General features: G+C 49.2%; 1 protein-coding gene and 1 long non-coding RNA gene across 14 annotated transcripts; one reads left to right on the top strand and one right to left on the bottom strand.

The window, feature by feature from the left end:
• The first annotated feature begins 710 nt into the window (after nt 1-710).
• LOC109550868 (uncharacterized) lies at nt 711-17,564 on the top strand. 13 transcript variants are annotated; one of them, XR_004523320.2, is made up of 5 exons: nt 7,283-9,024; nt 14,121-14,322; nt 15,170-15,234; nt 15,592-15,806; nt 17,238-17,564. It is a non-coding gene; the product is annotated as an uncharacterized lncRNA (long non-coding RNA). The 13 variants fall into 13 exon arrangements; XR_004523322.2 differs by having other exon boundaries at nt 14,121-14,332; XR_002177555.3 differs by lacking the exon at nt 15,170-15,234 and adding an exon at nt 9,283-9,387 and having other exon boundaries at nt 15,667-15,806.
• On the bottom strand, nt 4,646-7,048 carry FFAR2 (free fatty acid receptor 2). Its single transcript, XM_019941240.3, has 2 exons — nt 6,943-7,048; nt 4,646-6,406 (listed from the first exon to the last, which is right to left on the bottom strand). The coding sequence occupies exon 2, from the start codon at nt 6,397-6,399 to the stop codon at nt 5,410-5,412; it is 990 nt and encodes a 329-aa protein (XP_019796799.2). The 5' UTR covers nt 6,400-6,406; nt 6,943-7,048; the 3' UTR covers nt 4,646-5,409.
• Nucleotides 17,565-20,750: the final 3,186 nt, after the last annotated feature.

The raw sequence follows: 20,750 nt of genomic DNA, 5'->3' as shown, positions 1-20,750 counted from the left end.
TCTGTCTTACGGTCTTCACAGTCCTTAGCGTCTTCTCAGAGTGTCTGTTTATTGACTCCCTGTCTTCCTCTCCCACTGGAATGTGAGCTGCATGAGAGCAGGGGCCTTGTCCTTGTTCACTGCCACGTCTTTAGCACCTAGGACAGGGCCTGATGCGTCGTAGGCCTCCGTATACCTTTGTGGATGAATGAATGCCCACGTATGATGACGTGATGTCTGACGTGGCACTTTAGAAACTCGAGCCTGCTGTACGTGAGTGTGGGCTTTTTATTGAAAACATCTGGATCTGGGAGCAGTATGTTTACTTTCCTAACACTGTTTCCTAGAGGCTGATTGCAGTTAGGCTGACAGACAGCAGGGGACAACGTTTGGGGAGAGGGAGCCTGAGGTTAGGATAGAGCTGAGGCTCGCCCCTCCTTGGGTGAGCTGCTGGTGGACAGCTGACCCCCGCCTGCCTTTGTTCCCCACCCCTTCACATCCTCTCCCTTATCAGACATTGGAAACTTTGCCAAGTAGGTTACTGGACTACTGCGTCTGAGGGCTTAGAGACCTCTGTCCCAATTTCCTGGTTGAATGCGCAACTTGTAGATGAGAAATGTCCTCGTTTCCGGTGACTAGAGAAAAATAACGAAAAGGAAAAAAACAGGGCAAAAGTATTTAACCACAGCAGGTAGAGAAAGCTGAAAAGAGAGAGAGAGAGAGAGAGAGAGAGAGAGAACTAACAGAAACCTGAAGGTAAGGGGCAGGTGAGTTAAAGGGAGTGGCGTTGCAACCTTGGCCGTGTAGTTTTACCTTTAGACTGTCTCCGGGCCCACCCATGCCTGCTTTCTCTGACTGCAGCGATCCCCATGTGGTCAGTTGAGAATATCTGAGGAAGGGACACAACAGCGTCTTTTCCAGAAAGGGGAAGTGAAATAGTCAATGCCAGTTTCCCCTTTCCTGCTGGTCGGGCCCCCAGGTCAGTCTCAGGCAGCTCCCTCTACCCCTGTTTCCCGGTAGCGGCTGTAGGCCGCTGTCTGTGTTATTCATTAACCAGGCACTCATATTTCTGTTTACCCATCTGTCACCCCGCAGGGGATTCAGAGGAGCCCCGCAATCTAAGCAGCCCCCCGGATGCTCTTGGATCAGGCCCAGTCAGCCACATTTAGCTAGTGTTTATCGTGTTGAGAGTCCCGAGCCAGAGCCTTGTGCGATGCGTAGCCAGGGAGAGAGAACGTTTTCTCAAGTAGGATGGGGCCCGTCCGCCACCTGAGCGTGTGTGCTGAGCGGTGCCTCCGGTGACGTGCTGGAGCTGGCTTGCAAGAGCTGATTATTAGCATCGCTTGCCAGACCCACGTTCAAGTGTCTTCACGTTGGTAGAAACTGGCCCTGGAAGGAGTGTGTGTGCCACAGAAATTGGCAAGTACTGCAAATCAGGGCCTTTGCTACCCTCCAACCCCCGCCCTCTGCACCCTCATCCGAAGAACCAGCATACACTGGCGACCTCTGTTTATCAAAGGCCTCCTCCTCCTTGGTTCCTGGACAGCCAATTCTAATGAAAGAGGAAACAGTCCCACTTTCAGGGAGCTCCCAGCCTGATGACAGCCCTCCGTGTTTGCTAGAATACTTTGCGGTTCTTAACTCTGTTGTATATATTATCTACTTGATCCTGACAGCCATCTCCAGTGGTAAGCACAGATACCAGAGGGATCATCTTAAAACGGAAATCAGCTGATTTCACTGTCTTGCTTAAAACCCTTGAATAGCTTCAAAAGCTCTGGCAATAAACTCATACTTCTATCTGGGGCCTAAAACACTTAGCGTCGTCTGGTCCTCCCTGACTTCCTTGACTTCCTCTTTCACTCTCTCCCCATTTCACCATATCCCAGCATCAACATCACCTGAGACTGTTAGAAATACAAACTCTTGGGCCCTGTCCCAGACCTACTGATTCTGAAACCGTGGGGAGGGAAGACTGTAATCTATGCTTCAGCAACCGCCCCCTGTGGTTCTACTAGATGCCTGAGTTTGCAGACCACTGCTCTGTCCCCACACTGAGATGGGGGCAGCATCTCTCTGCCTCTGAGATGCTAAGGTTTTCTGCCTCCTTAGGGCTTTTGCACCTGTGGTTACTGTTTCTAGAATGCTCTTCGCATGGGCTATGTGGTCAGTTGGGAATTTCCGAGGAAGGGACACAACAGCATCTTTTCCAGAAAGGGGAAGTGAAATAGTCAATGGCAACTCCTTCTCATTGCTCAGGCCTCAGCTGACGACCACTGACTCCGGAGAATCTTCTAAACCGTCTCAATCCCTCGTTATACTTTCTCCCATATCCCTATTTTGGTCCATTTGTAAAAACCATTTGCCACATTCTGAAATTCTTCAAAATTCTTGTTGCTTGTTTACTTGCTTATTAACTATTTTTTTTCCACTAGAATGGAAGCCCCAGGAGGGCAGGTACCTTGTCTCTTATATGGTCTGCATCCCCAGCCCCTAGAAAACTATCTGGCTTATAGTAAATATATAATTAGATAAAAATCAGTACATATTTGGTGAACAAATGAATTACTAATTTCCCAGTAAAGAGATGGGCTATGTATCAAATGACTTGATGGAGATCAAATACTTGTTAGTGAGTAGCTAAAACTTCACCCTGAAAGTCTCAGACCAGGTCCAGAAATTTTCTTGCACTTTTTAGCAAGAGCGGCCGTGTCCCCAAAACCCTGGGAATCTCTGAGTTGGAAGGAGTCTGGTAGGTGACTGCTTCAGCCCTTATCAGATGTGTGAGTTTCCTCTATGTTCTAAGATGAGTGTCTTCTACTTCAAAATTCCTGGAGACTGGGGAGTGATTACCTTGGTTAAGTGATTCCCCTGACTGTTGAAGATGTAACTCCCTGCGTCTTTTGCCCGTGATCTTGTTCTTTGTGGGGCTGCAGAGAATACATCTTCTATAAAATGAACCTAATCTTGGTCCAGCCACATATTCAGCATTCTCTTACTTGTTTCTCATATGTTGGTGAAAAAAGCAGGCCCTTCAGAGTCTGGAAGACCTGGATTCAAATTTCTTCTCACTACCGACCTTGGAAAGTTCTCTTAATTGTCTCAGGCTCCTTCTGTAGAACAGTGCCTGGCATTTACTGTGTATTATTATTATTATTATGTTTTAAATCTCCAAAGCATTTTGGTTCACTTTTCTGGGCTTGGTTCCTTGGGTTAATTTCCTTTTTAAAAATGTGCTGCTTAGTACTTAGTGTGTTCCTGATTAGATCTCAGTGGAGTGGTTGTGTCATCAACTTGTTTAGACTCAGTTTCTTTTAATGCCACCCAAAATCAAATCAGCTCTTTTTTTTTTTTTTTGGAAGGTGTAATATATCACATATGCATAGGAAGCCTACAGTCAGCTGAAAATCCCAGATATTTTTCTGACACGTTACTGTCAAACCATCCTATATAGTTGACTATATATTATTTCCGTCATTTTAAATATTCTACTTGCCATGTCTCTTTTAAGTGGGAGAACACCTTTGTTTCACACACGTTGGTATCTTAGAGCTAAATAACACTGTATAGTTTCTCAGCAGTTTTATCTATGCAGTCTCATTTGACTCCTCAGAATAACCCTGAGAGGCATACGGTATCCTCATTATGATGCTTTGGAAACTGTGGCTTGGAGGTTGCGACTTGCTCAAGGTCATCCCACTGGTAAGCGGAATCAACACTGAAATCAGAGCTCTTACGACACCAGTCTGGTGTTGTGTTGAGGAAGAAACACAGAAAATGAGCTCCCCGTTCAGTGGGAGTAATAAGGAAAGTCTTTCCGAAGAAAGTGAATGTTGAGTAGGGTTTCATAAGAGGGGAAAAAGCAAAGAATCTGAGGATGAGGCAGTACGGGGTTGAGGTGAGGGGGACTTAGATTCAGGAAAAGGTCTCTGAAGGATAATTTCTTGGGCCCCTGAGCTAGGCCAGTGGTTCCTGACCTGAGCTGCCCTTCATAATCACCTGGGAAGCTTTTTAAATCTCACCTGCTGCAGCCCCACCCCCAGAGATTCCAAGTCAGTAGATCTGAGGTGGCTCCTTGTATTATTTTTATACCTCTATGTGTTATTCTGATGTATAGCCTCTGCTGCAAACCATTAGGTGTTGGAGAGCACAGTCTAGGGGTTCTTCTTGCGGAGAACTGTTAGGCAGGTAGAATTGGGAAGGGAGAGAGGATACAGAGCAGGCAATGGGATGGTAAGATATGAGTTCCTGAGAGGAAAATTTCTGATGAAAGGAAAACTCTGCAGGTTCCTAAGCTGGAGGATAACATGTGTTAAGCCTCTGTGATACACCAATAACTTTGAGCTGGGACTCGCCTCAATCCTCTTTCTGAGTCCAATCTCTCTATTCATCAATCTAAACAGGAATCCATCCCTCCACTCTTATTGCACCTTTAACATATTTCTGTGGTTTCAGATGCACCATCCTCCCCCTTCACTGCTGAGTCTAGTTCTCCATCCTATTTTTGCTCTCCTTGTGCTTGCAGAAATGTTACAAAAATTGTGGACGCTCTCTTCAGAGTTTTATAAACTTTATTTTAATTCTTTTTTTTTTTTTTTTTTGGTCATGCCACGCAGCATGCAAGATCTTAGTTCCCCAGCCAGGGATGGAACCCACGCCCCCTGCAGTGGAAGCACAGAGTCTTAACCACTGGACTGCCAGGGAAATCCCTAATCTTTATTTTCAATCGGCCAGACCAGGTTTTTTCCTGTGCTCATCAGTGTTGAGCTCTAACTGATGGTTGCCAAGCTGGGTTCTGACCTGCGCCATGGAGGGAGAAGACAAGACCCAGACCTCAGGTGGCTCCCAGTTTATTGGGGGAGACAGGTACACACATGGAGACGACTGGATCATTCTTAAAGAGCAGCAGGTCAGATGGATGTTGCCCACACCTAGGTCATTATAGCTCTAAGCCCCAGTCCTCCCTCCTAATCCCCTTGGTTCAGAACCTTCCTGCATCTTCTTTGACCTCATTTAGAATTTCTCTCCCATCTCTTTCCCAGTGGCTTCATTCTAGCACCAACAACTAGACCAGTGTGTAGGTGTTGTTTCAAAGCTGGTGGCAAGGTTGTTTAGGGCTCTCTGCTTCAGCTACCAGCCACCTCACACGGACAATCGGCATTTGATTTCTCTACATTGCTTCGGAAACTCTGGTCTGTTAGTGCTGCTATGCTCAACTGTTTCTTCTTTCGTCCTGGAGCTGTGCTCCTTTGGGAAGGAAAATTCAGTCAGGAAAGGATACAGAGCTGGTGAGAGAGATTTTTTTTACAGTCCCCGTCGTGGTTTGGGTCTGAGGATTCCTGAATCCGGGCCAGGAACCCGTGTTCTCCCTCTCCCAGCCTGCTCAATTCATACAAAACCCAGAGTGCCTCCGAAGGTCCAGGGACATCCTTAGTCTGTGGTGTAGTCAGAACTCGGCGCTCCCTCTGTTTGACTCACACCCCTGTCCACATTCGCCACTTCTGCTGTCTCTTTGCCTCTGCGTCCCAGCAGGGAGGAGCCCCGAAGCCGCAGTGCCTGCAACCCTTTCCCAAAGGCTCTGCGCACGGCTGAAGAAGAGAAATAGAAAAGCAAGGGGTCCAGACTGGCATTGAGGGAACTCAGTACCACGGCTTCTGCCCGCCACGGGGGGCTCACATTCGTGTGGAACCCCACCAGGTGGGATATGTTATATGGCCCAAAGCACACCAGGAAATTAAGGAGGGTCACCACAGCCAGCCCCACGGCTCGGCGCCGCCTCTGGGCCCCCACGTGGGGCTGGGTGAGCATGACCCACACAAAGCGCCAGTAGCAGAAGATGGTGACCGCCATGGGGATGAGGAAGAGGACGAGGAACAGCTCCAGCCGCACGGGAATCACCACCTCCAGCTGCTCTGCCGTGAAGTTCTCGTAGCACGTTATGCTACTCTGGTTCGTGAGCCTCTGGCCTGAGTTGAGGTACTGAGTGATGATCACTATGGTGCAATGACCAAAGGACAGGATCCAGGAGATCAGAGCAGCAATCACTCCATACAGAGGCCGGCGGGACAGCTTGTACCGCACGGGGAAAGCCACTCCCAGGTAGCGCTCGATGCTGATGGCCGCCAGGAGCCACACGCTGCAGTAGATGCTACTGTAGAAGCCAAAACCCGTGACAGCACAGACTAGCTCAGGCAGGTACCAGACGAAGTCAGACGCGGCCTCTACCATCCTGAAAGGCAGCAGCAGAAGCAGCAGGAGGTCCGCCAGCGTCAGGCTGAGCAGAAGGATGTGGATGGGCGCGGGGTGCGGCTGGCGGACGCGCCCCACAAAGGCCCGCAGTGCCAGGAGGTTGGCAGGGAGACCAGTGAGGAAGATGATGATGTAGGCTGTGAGGATCAAGGAGCTTTTCAAGCTGGGCATGACTGTTCTGGAAGAGGATGAAAAAGGGCAGGGTCAGGAGGACCACCTCACAGCCTGCAGACCCTGGTCGCGCTCAGTCTGTGGACATCCTCCCAGGCACTCTCCCTTTCCCAGGCCAGGGCTTTCTGCTCCCACCACTGCACACACCACCTGCCCGAACTGCTCAGAGCAATTGTTGACTTTGCCTGGGGCCGGATATTAAGCAGTAGCTATTATGTTTGCCATCGTGTGTCTCTGGGGGAGGCCAACCCTTGGCTTCCCAAGGGAATTCCCCCTCCGGTTTTCCTAGCCTTTCTCCTTCTCTTGTCACAGATACAGGAAGTTAGTGTTAATCAGTTTCCAGCTTTCCTTAAGGCCTTTCCTCAGCCAGAGACCTGCAGAGAGAAAAGGCAAACCTCACTACAGCAAGGAGGGAGCTGGACAATGTCTCTCAGGAGAGCTCGGGCTGTGAAAACCCAGGCCCCGCGACCCGTGCTCCTTCCTCCTCAGGACCCTGCCACACGCCCAGGATGCAGGTGCCCAGCCCCCAATCCATCTCCCTACCTCTTTTCCTTCTCCTTTTTGCAGAACACAAATTCTCCTCCACCTTTCCCTCCCCTGTCCAATTCTGGGACTATACTGAAAAGGACTATACTGAAAAGGGGAAGTAGGGAGGGGGCTCGGGGAGGAAGGGTGAGCCAGCGCTGTCCTCTGGGGCTTTTCCTCCAAAGACTTGAGAGGATATTCAGAAAAGCACATGGGCAGTGACTGGCTCAGGAGCTGGGTGTTTCGACCATAAACAGAGGAACTCTTCTTGATGAGGTAACCGTTTCTGTCTGGTTCGTAGCGCTCACTACCCACACACGGTCCGGGCCCTCCGTCCTCTCTCCCGTCTTAGGGCCTGGCCCGCGATTCCTTGCCCCCCCACCGGCTCCCATTTCTGGATGTGATCCTTGCATTCAGTTTCCGACAGATTGCATCCAGCGCCAGCCCCACCCCTGTCCCCCAGCCCCAACCCGTTTCCCTCCAGTTCCCATCCCCGGCATCGCTTCCCAGGGCGCAGGTACTAAGCCAGCTGCCTTGTCTTGCCTTTGTTTCCGGAGAGAGGGCTTCTTGGGATTAGTCCTGAAGGAAAGTCTGAAAGCTTGTGGAAAAGAGGAACAAAGCTTTAGCCGCTGCGACCGCCCATTTCACACAGGAAAAAATTGTAAGGAACCTGGCCGGTAGAAAGCTTTTATACCAGCTCTAGTCACGTGACCAGAGAGGAGAAGATCAGTAATTGAGCGCTGTCTCCTCTCGAACCCAGTGGAAAGGGTTCCAGCGTCTTTGTTCTCCCCACCGCCCCACACCAAGAGATCCCCACTCTGATTTGCAAACTCAGATTTTCCGTCCTTAGTTTCTGAATTTTTTTTTCAATCCCAAACATTTTTTTCCCCCATTTCCCAAGTCAGATGATCTCATCTTCTTCTCTTTTCTAGGTGATTTCTTCTGTAATTCTACTCAATCTCAGAAAAGAGGTTTTATGCTTCCTTTTATTCTTCAATTTTCCTCTTTCTGTATAGTTTCCTGCCCTCTGCCCCCAGCAGATGTCTTTTGCCCTCCCGGTCGAAACAGATTGCTTTCTCCTAGCCTATGTCTTGTTGGGGTGGAAATAGCGTGGGATTTAGAGTCATGCAGATGTGGGCTCAAATACAAATCCCTCCCTTGTGACCTTGAGGCAGATCAATTTTCTGAACTTTAGTTTCTTTCTCAGTCAAGTGAGGATGGGAATACTCACATCCCAAGACTTCTGTGAGGAGTCCCTGAGATAGCGTGTAGAAAGCATACAAGCCAGTGCTTCACACGTAACGGATGCAAAAGTAGAAGTGGTCCCTCCACCCAAGCCTGCTGGACAGCTTCATAGAGAGCGAGCCACCTGGTAGAAGGGGCTTAGGGCACAGGAATGCCGTCTAGCTTCGGAAAGCGGCAGGGATTCGGGAGAGCTGGGCCCAACCTCCTAGCCACCCTTGTTCTTTTCTCGCTATTTCTCCCTCTCTGACTTTTGAAACACACATCTGAGGCAACAAAGATACATTCTAGTGGAGGGAGATAAGTAATAACAAGCAAATAGGAACAGAGGAGTGATTGCACAGTGACAGACATTATGAAGGAAATGAAGCAGAGTGATGACAGGGAGAGTGGCGGTGGTGTGCCGGGGGTCGGAGAGGTACTGCTGAGCTGAACTGACATCTGAGAGGTTGAGCTGAATTTGGTGAAGGGACTGTGTCAGGTCCCGGAAGAAGAGTGGTCTGGGTGGAGGAAACAACGAGTGCCAGGCAAGAAGCACGTGGGGGGAACAGAAATGCCAGTGTGATTGGAGCGTGGTGGGCCAGGGTGACACCACGCAGGGCCTTCCTGATGACAGAAAGGAGCTGGGGTTCCATTCATAAGCTGCGTGAAGTCACTTACGGGCCGTAAGAGGAGAGGGACGGCTTGAGAGTTGAGAAGCTCACGCCAGCTCTGTGTGAAGAATGGTCTTCAGGGGAGTGAAGTTGGAAGCAGAGCGATCAAATAGACGTTCACTGCAGTCATCTAGGGACGGTTGATGACGGCATGGATTCAGGAGAATGTAGCAGTGGAAATACAGAGGATCCGTTGCAATTTGGGGTACGTAACTTTAAATAAATAACAGTAAATGAAGGACTTCAGAATGCCAGAGAGAATGGAACTCTCCTGGGGAATTAGAGGGAAGATGATTCTAGACCAGTACATCCAAATGGACTTTGGATTTTGTTGCTCCCTTAAGCCAGTGCAGTTCAGCCTACTTGCATGTGCGTGTTAGGCTTTTTGAGCCCCTGGAGTGGCCTTACGATAGTACGAAGGTGACAGTTTATGCCCTTCCCCACTTGCATTCTCTTGTTTTAGCCACCACTTGTCCAGGCTTTCTCTGTCATCCCAATAGTGGTGTCCTCCACCTCCGCGGCCATCTCCAGTGCAGGTGCAGTACTGAAGAAGAGAAATAAGGAACAGGTCAGTACTAGCATCTTAGGAGTACCCTTCAGACCCTGTCTCTGTTGGCCTCTGTAGTGGGCATCCTGGGTTTTTGCCATGCACTGCTGGTAACCATACCCCAACCTTCCTCTGCAGAGACCCCTCCCTCCTTCACTCTCTGTCCGCCTGCTTACCGTTATCAGACCGGACTCTTGGCCAATAATATTATACCAGCTGTGGTGGTGGAATAATGGTCCCTCCAAGAGATAATCACATCCTAATCCCCGGAACCTGTGAATGTTACATTACATGGCAAAGAATTTTAAAAAAAAGGATTTTACAGGTGTGATTAAGAGAATTATGATAGGGCTTCCCTGGTGGCACAGTGGTTGAGAGTCCGCCTGCCGATGTAGGGGACACGGGTTCATGCCCCGGTCCGGGAAGATCCCACATGCCGCGGAGCGGCTGGGCCCGTGAACCATGGCCGCTGAGCCTGCACAACCGGAGCCTTGTGCTCCGCACGGGAGAGGCCACAACAGTGAGAGGCCCTCGTACCACAAAAAACAAACAAACAAACAAACAAAAAAGAGTATTACGATAGAGAGATTATCCTAGATTACCTGGGTGGGCCTTAAACATCACAAATGTTCTTATAAGAAGGAGGCACAAGGAGATTTCAGACAGAAGAGGAGAAGGCAGTGTGATCACAGAGGTAGAGATTGGAGCAATGTGGCCATAAGCCAAGGAATGTCAGCAGCCCCCAGGAGCTGGAGGGGGCAGAGAATGTGTTTTCCTCAGCCCAGTGATACTCATTTTGGACTTTTAGCCTCCAGAACTGTGAGAGAATGCACTTCTGTTAAGCCACCCAGTTTGTGACAATCTGTTACAGCAAACATAGGAAACCAGCCAACATTTATTGCCCATTCAAATGATACTATGTACCAGGCACTGCACTAAGAGTTTTGCAAAGACGAACTCATTTAATCTTTCAACGCTTCTGTGAGGTTGGCATACTCATCCCCATTTTACAGATGAGAAAACTGAGATATAAAGAGGTTAAGCAATTTGCCTGAAGTCACACAGCTGGTAAATAGAAGAGCTGAATTCTAAACTTGGGACCCAGGCAGTCTGGCCCTGGGGTCCACAGTGGTCACCACTGCGCTGTACTCCGCACTGTACTGGGAGGGTCCAGGTTAGAACCAATTTCCCTGGCATCCCCCAGGAGTCCTGTAAATCCCACACAGGAGGACACAAGGGCACAGGCAAGGGTGTAAGGTCATGTCATCTGCGTCCCACAAGGAATGTCTGCACGGTCTCCAGCCTTCCTGCCGGTGGCCCTCGCTCTTTCCCTGAAACCATGAAGGAATGACCTTCATCCCTAGTTTCCTAGGATCCACAGGCATCTCTCAGCCTTTCAGATGTTCTCATTCCTGCTGTAACCTCAGATCCCAGATGCTGTGATCTTACATTGGTCCCTCCCTGTCTCTAAATATTTTGGATACACAGGGAAGAGAGGGGAGACACCGTTTACTGTTGCTCTCCACTAAGTTTGCTGTGTCATTTAGCATTTATGAGCAAGAATATTTAAAAGGTCCTGGATATAAATTGTGAAATAGAAATAAGAACTTGGGAGAAGGCTGTCCCTTTATTCCTGGCATCTTGAAGAGGTTGTTGGACCTTTTCTTTCCTGCCTGATCCCTCTTCTCCACTGCTGTCCCTGCAGAGCTGACCTTCAGAGCAAGAATTGGATTAAAAAGTCCCCCACTTCCTGTCCCCTTGGCTACCCACAGCTTCCAGCCCAGACCACTGGGTAGCTTTCATGGGCTCACGCTACCCTTGGAAAAGAGCAGAAGGCCTCCGGCTGTCACCTTGGATTGCCTTTCAGTGTTGACCCTGAGTCAAAAAGGAGAGGCGGGAGAGTCTTTGGAAGTAGAAGTGGGACAGATTCTCTTAGTAAAGCTGGAAGTGCTTGCAGTCAGGTGCTGGCTGATCCTGCAAAAGCTGAGCCAACTCAGGGAAAACCGAATGCTCTGTGTTCCTCTTCTCAGCCCGACCTTCCTTCTGCTTTCCTCCCTTAACCTGCTTCTGTCACATATGCAAGTCATCTTCCGCTAGTAGTTGTGGCATCACTGGCGTTTACCAGGGTAACTGCAGTTTGCATTATCTTAGGAAACGTAAGTTAGACTGCTGATTCTCAAGAAGGGTGGGGAGAGTAGCAGGAACCCTTGGGGGCAGGCAGGGGAAATGATAGGACATGTGGCATTTCCCAGGAGAGGGGAAAGCCCTGGTTTTCTTAATGCAGTTTATAGAAAGTACAGTTTGTGTTGATCAGAAGTGGGAGTTGGTTGAAAATAGATTGAGAAACAGTGAAGTAGTTGATATAATACTTTACTACTGGCTCTCAGAAAAGTTTAGATGAACAAAGATCCTCTGCCAGCTCCTTCCATCGTTAGAAGAATTCAGGTCCCATAGTGAGCGGTGAATACTTATCAACAGAAGGGAGGAGGGGACCATGCAAATGAAGTCTTCTTAGTTTAGCAGGTGTCTTCAGGGTCCTCCTTTTTTTTTTTTTTTTTTTTGCCTTGGGCCCTTGTGATACCACGACCGGAAGCCACAGTGAATTAGCACCTGAGAGTCCCCTTCTGTCTCAAGAAGTCTTTGCCACTGTGCATAAAGCTAAAAAGCTTGTATCTTAGTTGGGGACTGTCAAATGTGCCCAGAATGCCAAATGACAGAGACTTAAACACGTAGAGCTTTCTTTTTCTCATGTCACGTGAAGGAAATAGGGAATCCAAGGCTGGTGCAGCTGCCCAGGAGCAGCCCTCAAAAACACACGCTCCTTCTAGCTTTTCTGTTCCGCCATCCCTAGATTTTGGCTTTCTGCTTCGTAATCTTAAGAAGCATCTATATTCTGAGCAGGAAAACAAGGCGGGGGACGGGACAGAGAGCAAAAGACACATGAGAGCCAGATCTATCCCTTTTAAAACTTTTTTTAAATAGACTTTATTTTGTACAGTAGTTTTAGGTTCACAGCGAAATTGAGCAGAAGGTACAGAGATAAACCACACCCCACACACGCATAGTTTCCCCCATTGTTGACATTCCCCACCAGAATGGTACATCTGTTGCAGTTAATGAACCCGCACATCATTATCACCCAATCTACCCCTTTTTGAATCAGGAAAATTATAGCTTTTCTAGAAGCCCTACCCAGCCAATTTCTGCCTAGTTCTCATTTAGCACTGTATCTCATGACAACTCCTGGCTACAAGGGCATCTGGGAAGATGATTATTAACTGAGCACTTTCCCAATCTGACAAAATTGGGTTAGGAAGAAGGAGAGAGTACCAAAATTATATAAATCTGGAATAGTAAATATGGAGAGGAAGAATACTTCTAAGACTATAGTATCTATCATGGCCATAAAAAGGTGTGGAATTTTAGGGAGGGTTTTTAGAAATTGTTTTGATTGAAGGGAAACATATACACAATAAAGAGTACCAATCTTGGGGGTAAGCTGATGACTTTTAACATATATATACACTTGTGTGACCACTTGACTGGATGAAGATAGAGACCATTTTCAGCACCTTTATAAGTTCCCTCATGCCCACCTCTGTTAGCAACCCTCCCACCCCCGAGATACCCACTATTGCAGCTTCTACCACATAGAGACGGATATTAACCATCATAAATGTTGGAAGGAAAACAGATGATGGATGGAGAAGAACAAAAGGGAAGAATAAGGCCAAATAAATGGCTGCTTTTGTGATATTGCTGCTCTCCTTTGCCTCCTAAATTATTCTAATTCCATTTTGAAAATGGAATTTTAAATGTCATCAGAAAAAGTCATCAAAAACTGAAGACCGAAATTTTAGTTTTCTGGAAAGTTGATATATGCTGAAACTTCAATCAGTTCGGACTGGATTCCATTGCACATAATGTAACAACCCTAGGTAATTAATAGTGGTGTAAATAAGATAGAATTATATTTCTCTGTCACATAAAAGCAGCCTGAAGGTATGTAGTCGAGGACTGTGCTTGGCAGCCCCAGGCCTACTTCGGAGCTCTCTAGGCCTCTGCTCTTCCAGTCCTAGGTGGCCTTCGTCCTCGTGGTCAAATATGCAACCTGGAACTCCAGCCATCACATCTATGTTCCTGGCAACAGAATAGAGGAAGGGAAGAAGCGTTCACTCCTTCTCAATTTAACAGACTTCTTAGAAGTTCCACATAACACTTCTGCTAATAACTCACTGACAGGAACTTAAGTCACAGGACCACGCTACCTGCAAAGAGGTCTGGGAAAATGGTCTTTTAGCTGGGTGCCATGTGCTGTTAAAAATCGGACTTTTTAATAAGCGGAAAAACTGGTAGTCTCTTCCAAATTGCACTTCTGCAACTTTTGCAGGTGAGGCTCCTCTTCCCGCAATTCCGCCACCTTTGCATTGCATCCCCGGGGGCCTGTTGTGTGCCCAAGGAAGAACCCATCTCAACCTATACCATCAGATCTGGCCTTCTCAGGGAAAACAACCTCAGCAGATGGGAAAGAATGTCCTACACAGAGCATTGCAACCAGCCACACTATTGTCAGTTTCTACGGCCCCTGGAGTCCCTCCTAGGATTGGATGAATATGATTCAAACCATGTTCTGATAGCAGCAGTCAGTTTTGTCTTAGGGACACAAGGTTAGATGTAAATAGTCTGTTAGCACACCAGCCAGCTGTCGCTGGGCAAAATTTAGATGACTTTTATTTGTATATTTTTTGACACAGGTGTCATCTGTTTCTCGGTCAAATAACCTAAGCACAGCACTGTAGGATAGGAGCCAGGAGCATGGCCACTGAAGCAGCAGCCACCCCACGTGGTTGGTGGAGGGACAGCCCCAGTTGTCCAGGAAAGCCACGCTGCTGTATCCTCAGTGCCCAGTCCAGCTGAGAACCGTGGGCCACAGAGCGTGCTGCGGTGGAAGCAGAGGTGAGACTAGGTAAACGCGAATGCGGCCGCGTCTGGACTGGGCCGTTGAAGGGGTGGAAGTGGCAGGTCCTGGCAGCATTTGGCTGAGGACGTGGATGAGGCTGCCAGGCCGGTCATAGATGCAGAGACTTGTGGAATCAAGTGAGGCTCTCTGACAATGTTCTGCTTGAGTTGAGAAAAACTAGGATAAAGTACCTCCCTGATATTATGTGCCTTTTCGCCACCCTTGACTGACTGAGCTTCTACCATTTGCTTCTTTGAAACATCTGTCAGTGCTTCCTTTCCCTCTCCCTCATACAAGGGTTAGTGACGTCCTCGATGCAGTATAGAGGCTACTTGTCAGAAATCCCATCCGGTGTCTCAGGGAGGGGCTGACTACTCAATTGCCCCGATTCCTCTCCTTGTTCTGGGAGAGACAGCAGTGAGTAGTGGCTTGAAGTGAAACCTGAGTTCCCTGCCCAGGAATTGGACCTGGGTAGCCTGGATGAAAACCAGGAATCCCAGCCGCTAGAGCACCCGGGACGAGAGGCTAGAAGCAAGGTTCCCCTGGCTCTTGCCCCGTTTGAAAAATGAATTTCTCAAAGAGACAAAAACTGTAAAGTCCGGTACCAAGTTTATTATTGAAGACACAGCACAACAAGTGGGAGAGCACACAGAGAAACAGTTTATTTAAGACGGAAGTAAGGCACAAATACACACCTGGAGAGAAAGAGTATGGGCGTCCTCCCTAATGAGAAGGAGTGCAGTAAAGAGGCCGTCAAATCATTTACATAGCGGCAGTTCTTCCGCGTCATTGTTTCCCTTTGGCCAATTATCTCGTTTCTTTTCCACACCTGACCTGCCCTAGGACCCTCCCAATACGCGTGCGCATCTTTTTGCCAAGATGGAGTCCAGCACAGAGGCCTGTGGGAGGTTTGACAGCACTTATTATGGGGTGGTGCGCCCTCCCTTTTTTTTTTTTTTTTTCTGCGGTACGCGGGCCTCTCACTGTGGTGGCCTCTCCCGTTGCGGAGCACAGGCTCCGGACGCGCAGCCTCAGCAGCCATGGCTCACGGGCCCAGTCGCTCCGCGGCATGTGGGATCTTCCCGGACCAGGGCTCGAACCCGTGTCCCCTGCATTGGCAGGCAGATTCTTAACCACTGTGCCACAAGGGAAGCCCCGCCCTCCCTTTTTGACCCCCGAGGAGCCTTCCTGTGCATGTGCAGCTGGGGAGGTTTCCCTAACCTCAGGAGTGATAGATGTGACCATCTTATCTCTTGACTCAGCAGGGCTCAGCTCCTGCCACTAACTTTGCCCTTGGAGCATCCAGGGAAAGCAAAGCTCCAATTTACCCTGCTCGACAGGCTCCAGCTGTTCTGTCCAGGGGCCCGTCTGCCTCCTACCTCATCCCGACACCTCAGACTTGCCGCTTCTACCTTTCCCGGACAAGAAGTGTTCCTACAAGGATTTGGAAGTTTCAGAAGTGCCCTCCTGCCACATGAAGGTAAGGTGATGACAAACATGACTGTCTGCAAGCCGTACCAGTGTCAGATTCTGGCTAACTCTCCCAGATGCCTCTTGGGCTCTCTCTAGAAGGGTGAACTGGGTTTGAGGGAAAAGAGGAGTTGGATGGCCCTTTTCTCAGTAAGATTGTTCCAAGTAGCGTTCTTTGGCAGTCTAGGATCACAGCCTGTGCAGACGGAGTGTCTCTTGTCCTGAGGTCCCAGCCGGGATCTCAAGGCTGGCCCTGCCGGCCGGGAGTGTTTTAGCCGCTGCACGTGCCTGCAGCATGTAGCTGAAGGCTGGGGTCAGCCCTGCTTGAACCACAGAACGTGAGAGTGGGAAAAGGCAAGTTCCCAAAGCACCAAAGGAAGGAGTTCTATGTCAGGACGTGCTACGCTCAGGTCCTGTGCGACCCCCAGTCTGCACTGTGATGTCCCCCCTTCTCGCTCTCTCTAGAATGTGTAACGGAATACTCCTAACTGGCAATGACATCGTAACAGCTCACCTTGTATCTGCTCATTTCTTTGTTTACTTAAACTCACAAACCCTGGTCCTTTCAATTATACCAGGAAACGTGTGTTTCTTACCGCTGATTGCCACATACCAGTGTGTCTCAACATATCTTTTGAGAAATGATGAGTTAAAGGACCAGATGAGGAGAAAGACATACCGGCCTGGCTGGGGACGGACCACTCTGCCTGGGGCTCCAGTGTGGCCTGGCAGGTTGTTGCTCAGAGTGGCACCTTCCACTTACAGAAGTCTCAGTGCTTATGTGGTGTGTGCTCTGCACCCCACTTCCCCGAACACTGACAGCAATCGGGGTGCTTCCCAAAGTGCTCCCAGGGCAAGTCGCCAGGCTTCTGGGAGGGGGTGTAGGTGTGTAAGCACCTTGCTGGCTGTTCTCTTCTAGGGCCACAGAGTTTTCCCATCCACAGGAGTCACTGGTCAGAGAGGAAGAGCACTTGGTGAGCTCTTCCGCAGCTGGCACTCGGCCTCCCCTCAAGTCTCTGCCCCTGTGAACTGATCTCTCAGAATCCAAGTTCTGACTGTGCTCCCAGGCCTCTCTTTACATCCACAATTCACATAACCCAGATTTTCTTCCTGTTTCCTGTTACTGTGTCTGACCCCTTCCTTCTGTTCTTTCTTCACCTCCCTTCCTCTCCACCCCAACCCAGAGCTACGTTGCATTCACCAAGTTCCTGTTCCTTTCTCAGCACGATCCAGTCAAAGCAGGTTAATCTCTCCAGTTTTGCATCACACGGCATTCTTTGGCCAGCAGAGTAGATTTCCTAGAAGTTGGGGTGCTGGCTTTCAAGTCCAGGGGCTCCAGCCAGCCCAGAAAGGCGTTCTGAGTCGAGGCAGGTCCACTAAGCCCACTGCTGTCTGGAGAATGAGAGTCTGCACTTGTGCTCACACCTCCTCTCTTTCCCAGGTCCTGTGCCTAGTTTCTGTGGTACCTCCTTCCTTCTCTCCAGCGTCATGCGCCCCGGACAGCTGTAGCTTCCCCAGATGCTCCCACAAGGCTCTTGGATCAGGAAACTGAGGGCAAGGTGACAACCAGATCATGCGTTTCACCTCTCCGTGAATGAAAGGGGCCGGAGCACCAAACAAGACAGACGTCGTTCTTGCCTTCATGGGATTTACATTCCAGTTGGTGGGGATAGGGGGAGAATACAACAGTATCTACGTGAATAGAGAGGATATATATATATATTGTGTGGCACATTCTATGAAGGAAATAAAATCAGATGGTACAATAGAGTTATGGTGTGCGTGCGGGGGGTGAGAGGGCTTCAACTGAATGGTGGGGAAGTGTTCCCTGAAGGGGAAGCAGAGACTTGAAGGAGCCCTGCTGGGGCTATGGAAGAGCTGAGGGAGGACAAGACAGTTTGTGCAAAGACCCTGAGGCAACACAGAGCTCAGTGTGTTGGAGGAATTGAAAGGAGGCCAGTGTGGTTGGGGCAGAATGCCCCTGAGGGAGACTGAGGGGAAATGAGGTCGGAGTCTCGACAGCGGGGAGGGAAGGCTCACAGGTAGTGCAAGGGGAGGATTCGGGTTTCATCCCCAAAGTTATGGGAACCCGTGGAAGGGCTTTCCGCAGAGAAATGAAATGATCTGATGTGTGGTTTTTGAAGGCCCCTCTGGTTACCTATTGGAGTACAAGAGTGTCTTGCTCTGCTGTCTGTCAGGGCTTTGATTGCCCCCAGGCACTGGGGAGGCCTGACGATGTAGGGACCCCCACGGGGACCTGGCGTCTGTCATTCACCCCTCCATCTCCCTCTGTCTCCCCGCCTCACTGGCCTGCTGCACAGGCCCACTTTCCAGACTAGTAGGAACAGAGGAGACACTGTCCTTTGTGTCTCTTGACTAACTTTACTTGCATCATTTTACTGTTATTATTTTCTACAGATGTTTGTGACATTCTGATTTTAAGTGAATGACACAGACTCATGGGCGAGGAAAGAGCGGGAAGGAGGAGAGTGGCTTTTCTCCTTGAGTCTTTTCTTGCCACCCTTGCTGACTATGAATATTACTGAGGAATCTCATTCTGGAGCAGAAGTCAAGCCACAGGTGGTTCCCAGGATCCTTAGACCCCTGCTGTTACCTCCTTTCCACCCATGGTTGCCTGGGGACGGTCTGTTCTGCTCCTGTCCAGGTGTTAAGGCTGGATAAGCAGGGAGAGAAGGACCAAGCCGGGGCGTCGCTGGCCTCACCTCCTCCCCCTTTTACAACCCTCTAGGCTGATATAGAATGAGAAACGCTACACTGCCTGTCACACCCCAACCCTGTCCAGTGCTTTCCTGAGGTCAACAGAGACTTGTCCTGAAAGCACGCCCTGCTCTGGCCTGCAGAGTATTAAGAGACTTTTCCATAGGCCAGCGTTTGTTTCCCAGGCCTGGCTGATGCATCCCCTTTAGTCTCTGAGGAACGGAGGGTGGTAGGGGTATTTGGGGAGAGAGGGTATGGTACGCGATGGAGTAACCACTTTGAAAAAGCATATTTGATATAATTTTATATTTCAAACCCCAAAACAGTTGTTTTATGATGTGGACCAGTGAAAGTCAGCTTCTGCTTCATTTTTACTAAAGGTCAAGGGGTACTGAGAAGACAAGATGGCATCTCAAGCCCAAGTCAATGGAGGGAGCTGTATCCAGGGCTAACTGAGGCAAAGCTCCAAGCTCCTCTCCAGAGCCCATCCCAGCTCAGCACCCCCTTCATTGCCATCACCACACATAACCCATAGGGAGATGTATGCAGGAGTGAAACACTCAAGTTTTAGGGTCATCAAGTTATATTCAAATCTCGGTTCCCATCCCATTTCTGGCCGTGTGTTCTTTGGCAAGTTACCTAACCTATAGTTAACCCACTAAAGCCCTAGTTTCTGGAGTTGAGAGCATGGACTCTGGAGCCAGCTGTGTGGCTTGGAGTCCTGGTTCTGCTACTTGTTAGCTGTGTAGCCTTGGGCAGGGTGACTCATCTCCAGGCCTCCCTCAGTTTCCTCATTTGTGGAATGGGAATAATAACACACCTGCCTTATAGGGTTGCTGTGAGGATTGAAGTGAATGTGTATAGGTATGCATACACGTGTGTGTGTGTGTGTGTGTGTATACACGTGTGTACATTTATGTATAAATGTGTGTATGTAAGTGGGTGCCTGGGGCATAGCAGGCACGTATAGTACTGGCTGTTACTATTATTATTTTATCTTTGTTTAGCATAAGACTAAATTGTATGTGAGAAAAATAAGTCGATTTCTTAAAACTCCGTAAGTAAATCATATTGCAGGTGGTGTGGGGACACAGAAGTTGTGATACTGCTGTTTGATAACTGAAGGGAAACGCGAGGCTGGACCACAGCGTACTATCCTCTCCTTCACATCTCACTGCTTCCCGCTGACTTCTCGATCTTTTCCTGCTACTTCTTTTCTTTATTGGATTTTTCTATGGTGTCGCTTATGGAAGACCAGCCTCCTTAGGTCTCTATTGAATTCTTCTAGCCCTCTCATCCTTCCTACTCCTCCACCTGAAGAATTATTCTCATGAGGATTCCAGAGTCCCATAACCACTCTCCCCTCCAAGAGGGGAAGACACCTATTGTATCATAGATACAGCAGTTCTCAAAGTGGGGCCTCTGGGCCGGCAGCATCAGCGTCACCTGGGAACTTGCTGGAAACGGACATTCTTGACCCCTCACCCTACACCTGCTGAATCAAAAACTCTGGGGGTAGAGCATTGCGATTTGTCTTTTAACCAGCCCTTCAGGAGATTTTGGTGCACGCTAAGGTTTGAGAGCCACTGTCCCAGAGGAAGAGTAGGTCCAGTGGCTTTGTGATGTTGTTCAAGTTCACAGTCCTGTTCTGGACACCTGGTGCTCATGTGAAACTGTAAGTCTCAGTTGTGAACACAGGGACCAGAGGCAGAAGGGGAGGTCGAAAGGGAGCCAGCTGGCCACTCTGAATGACTTTTAGCCTGGTTCCCTTCTGAACCTTCCAAAGGTAGAGCTCAGGCATGTCAGCCAGGCAGTCGGGGAGACAGGCTGGATTCCCATGTGGGCTCTGTCTGGATCAGCTGTGAGGTCCTGGGGAGTCGCTTAACCTCTCTGGGCTTCCTTGTGGGTTGTAGCCCTGTGTGAATAGAGCAGGATTGTTTGGGGGAGTAAGTGAGGGAACATTTGCAAAAACACTTCACGAGACTGAAAATAGTCCTCTATTGTAAATTGTAACCAGACAAGTAAACTCCTTCCTGGAGTGATCCTCAACTTTTTTCTGGTGGCCACACGTGGGACAGGTCATGCTCACGTGCTGGACAAACTCCCAGAGCATTCCAACTGCAACTTCTCCCGTTCCTCTCTTGCTCAGCAGAGAGAATGTGGACAGCTTGAGTCAGAAGTTCCAAGGAGCAGAAACGATGTCTCTCTGCCTCGTGGCCATGACCTTGTCAGTCTC

Source organism: Tursiops truncatus, chromosome 19 (genome assembly GCF_011762595.2).
Source record: "Tursiops truncatus isolate mTurTru1 chromosome 19, mTurTru1.mat.Y, whole genome shotgun sequence".
In the NCBI taxonomy this organism is placed as follows: domain Eukaryota; kingdom Metazoa; phylum Chordata; class Mammalia; order Artiodactyla; family Delphinidae; genus Tursiops; species Tursiops truncatus.
The sequence above is the reverse complement of the archived record's forward strand: the minus strand, read 5'-3'. Positions and strand labels throughout refer to the sequence as shown.

Excerpts from the sequence above, each read along its gene's own strand:
- FFAR2 (XM_019941240.3), bottom strand. The coding sequence starts at position 6,399 with ATGCCCAGCTTGAAAAGCTCCTTGATCCTCACAGCCTACATCATCATC.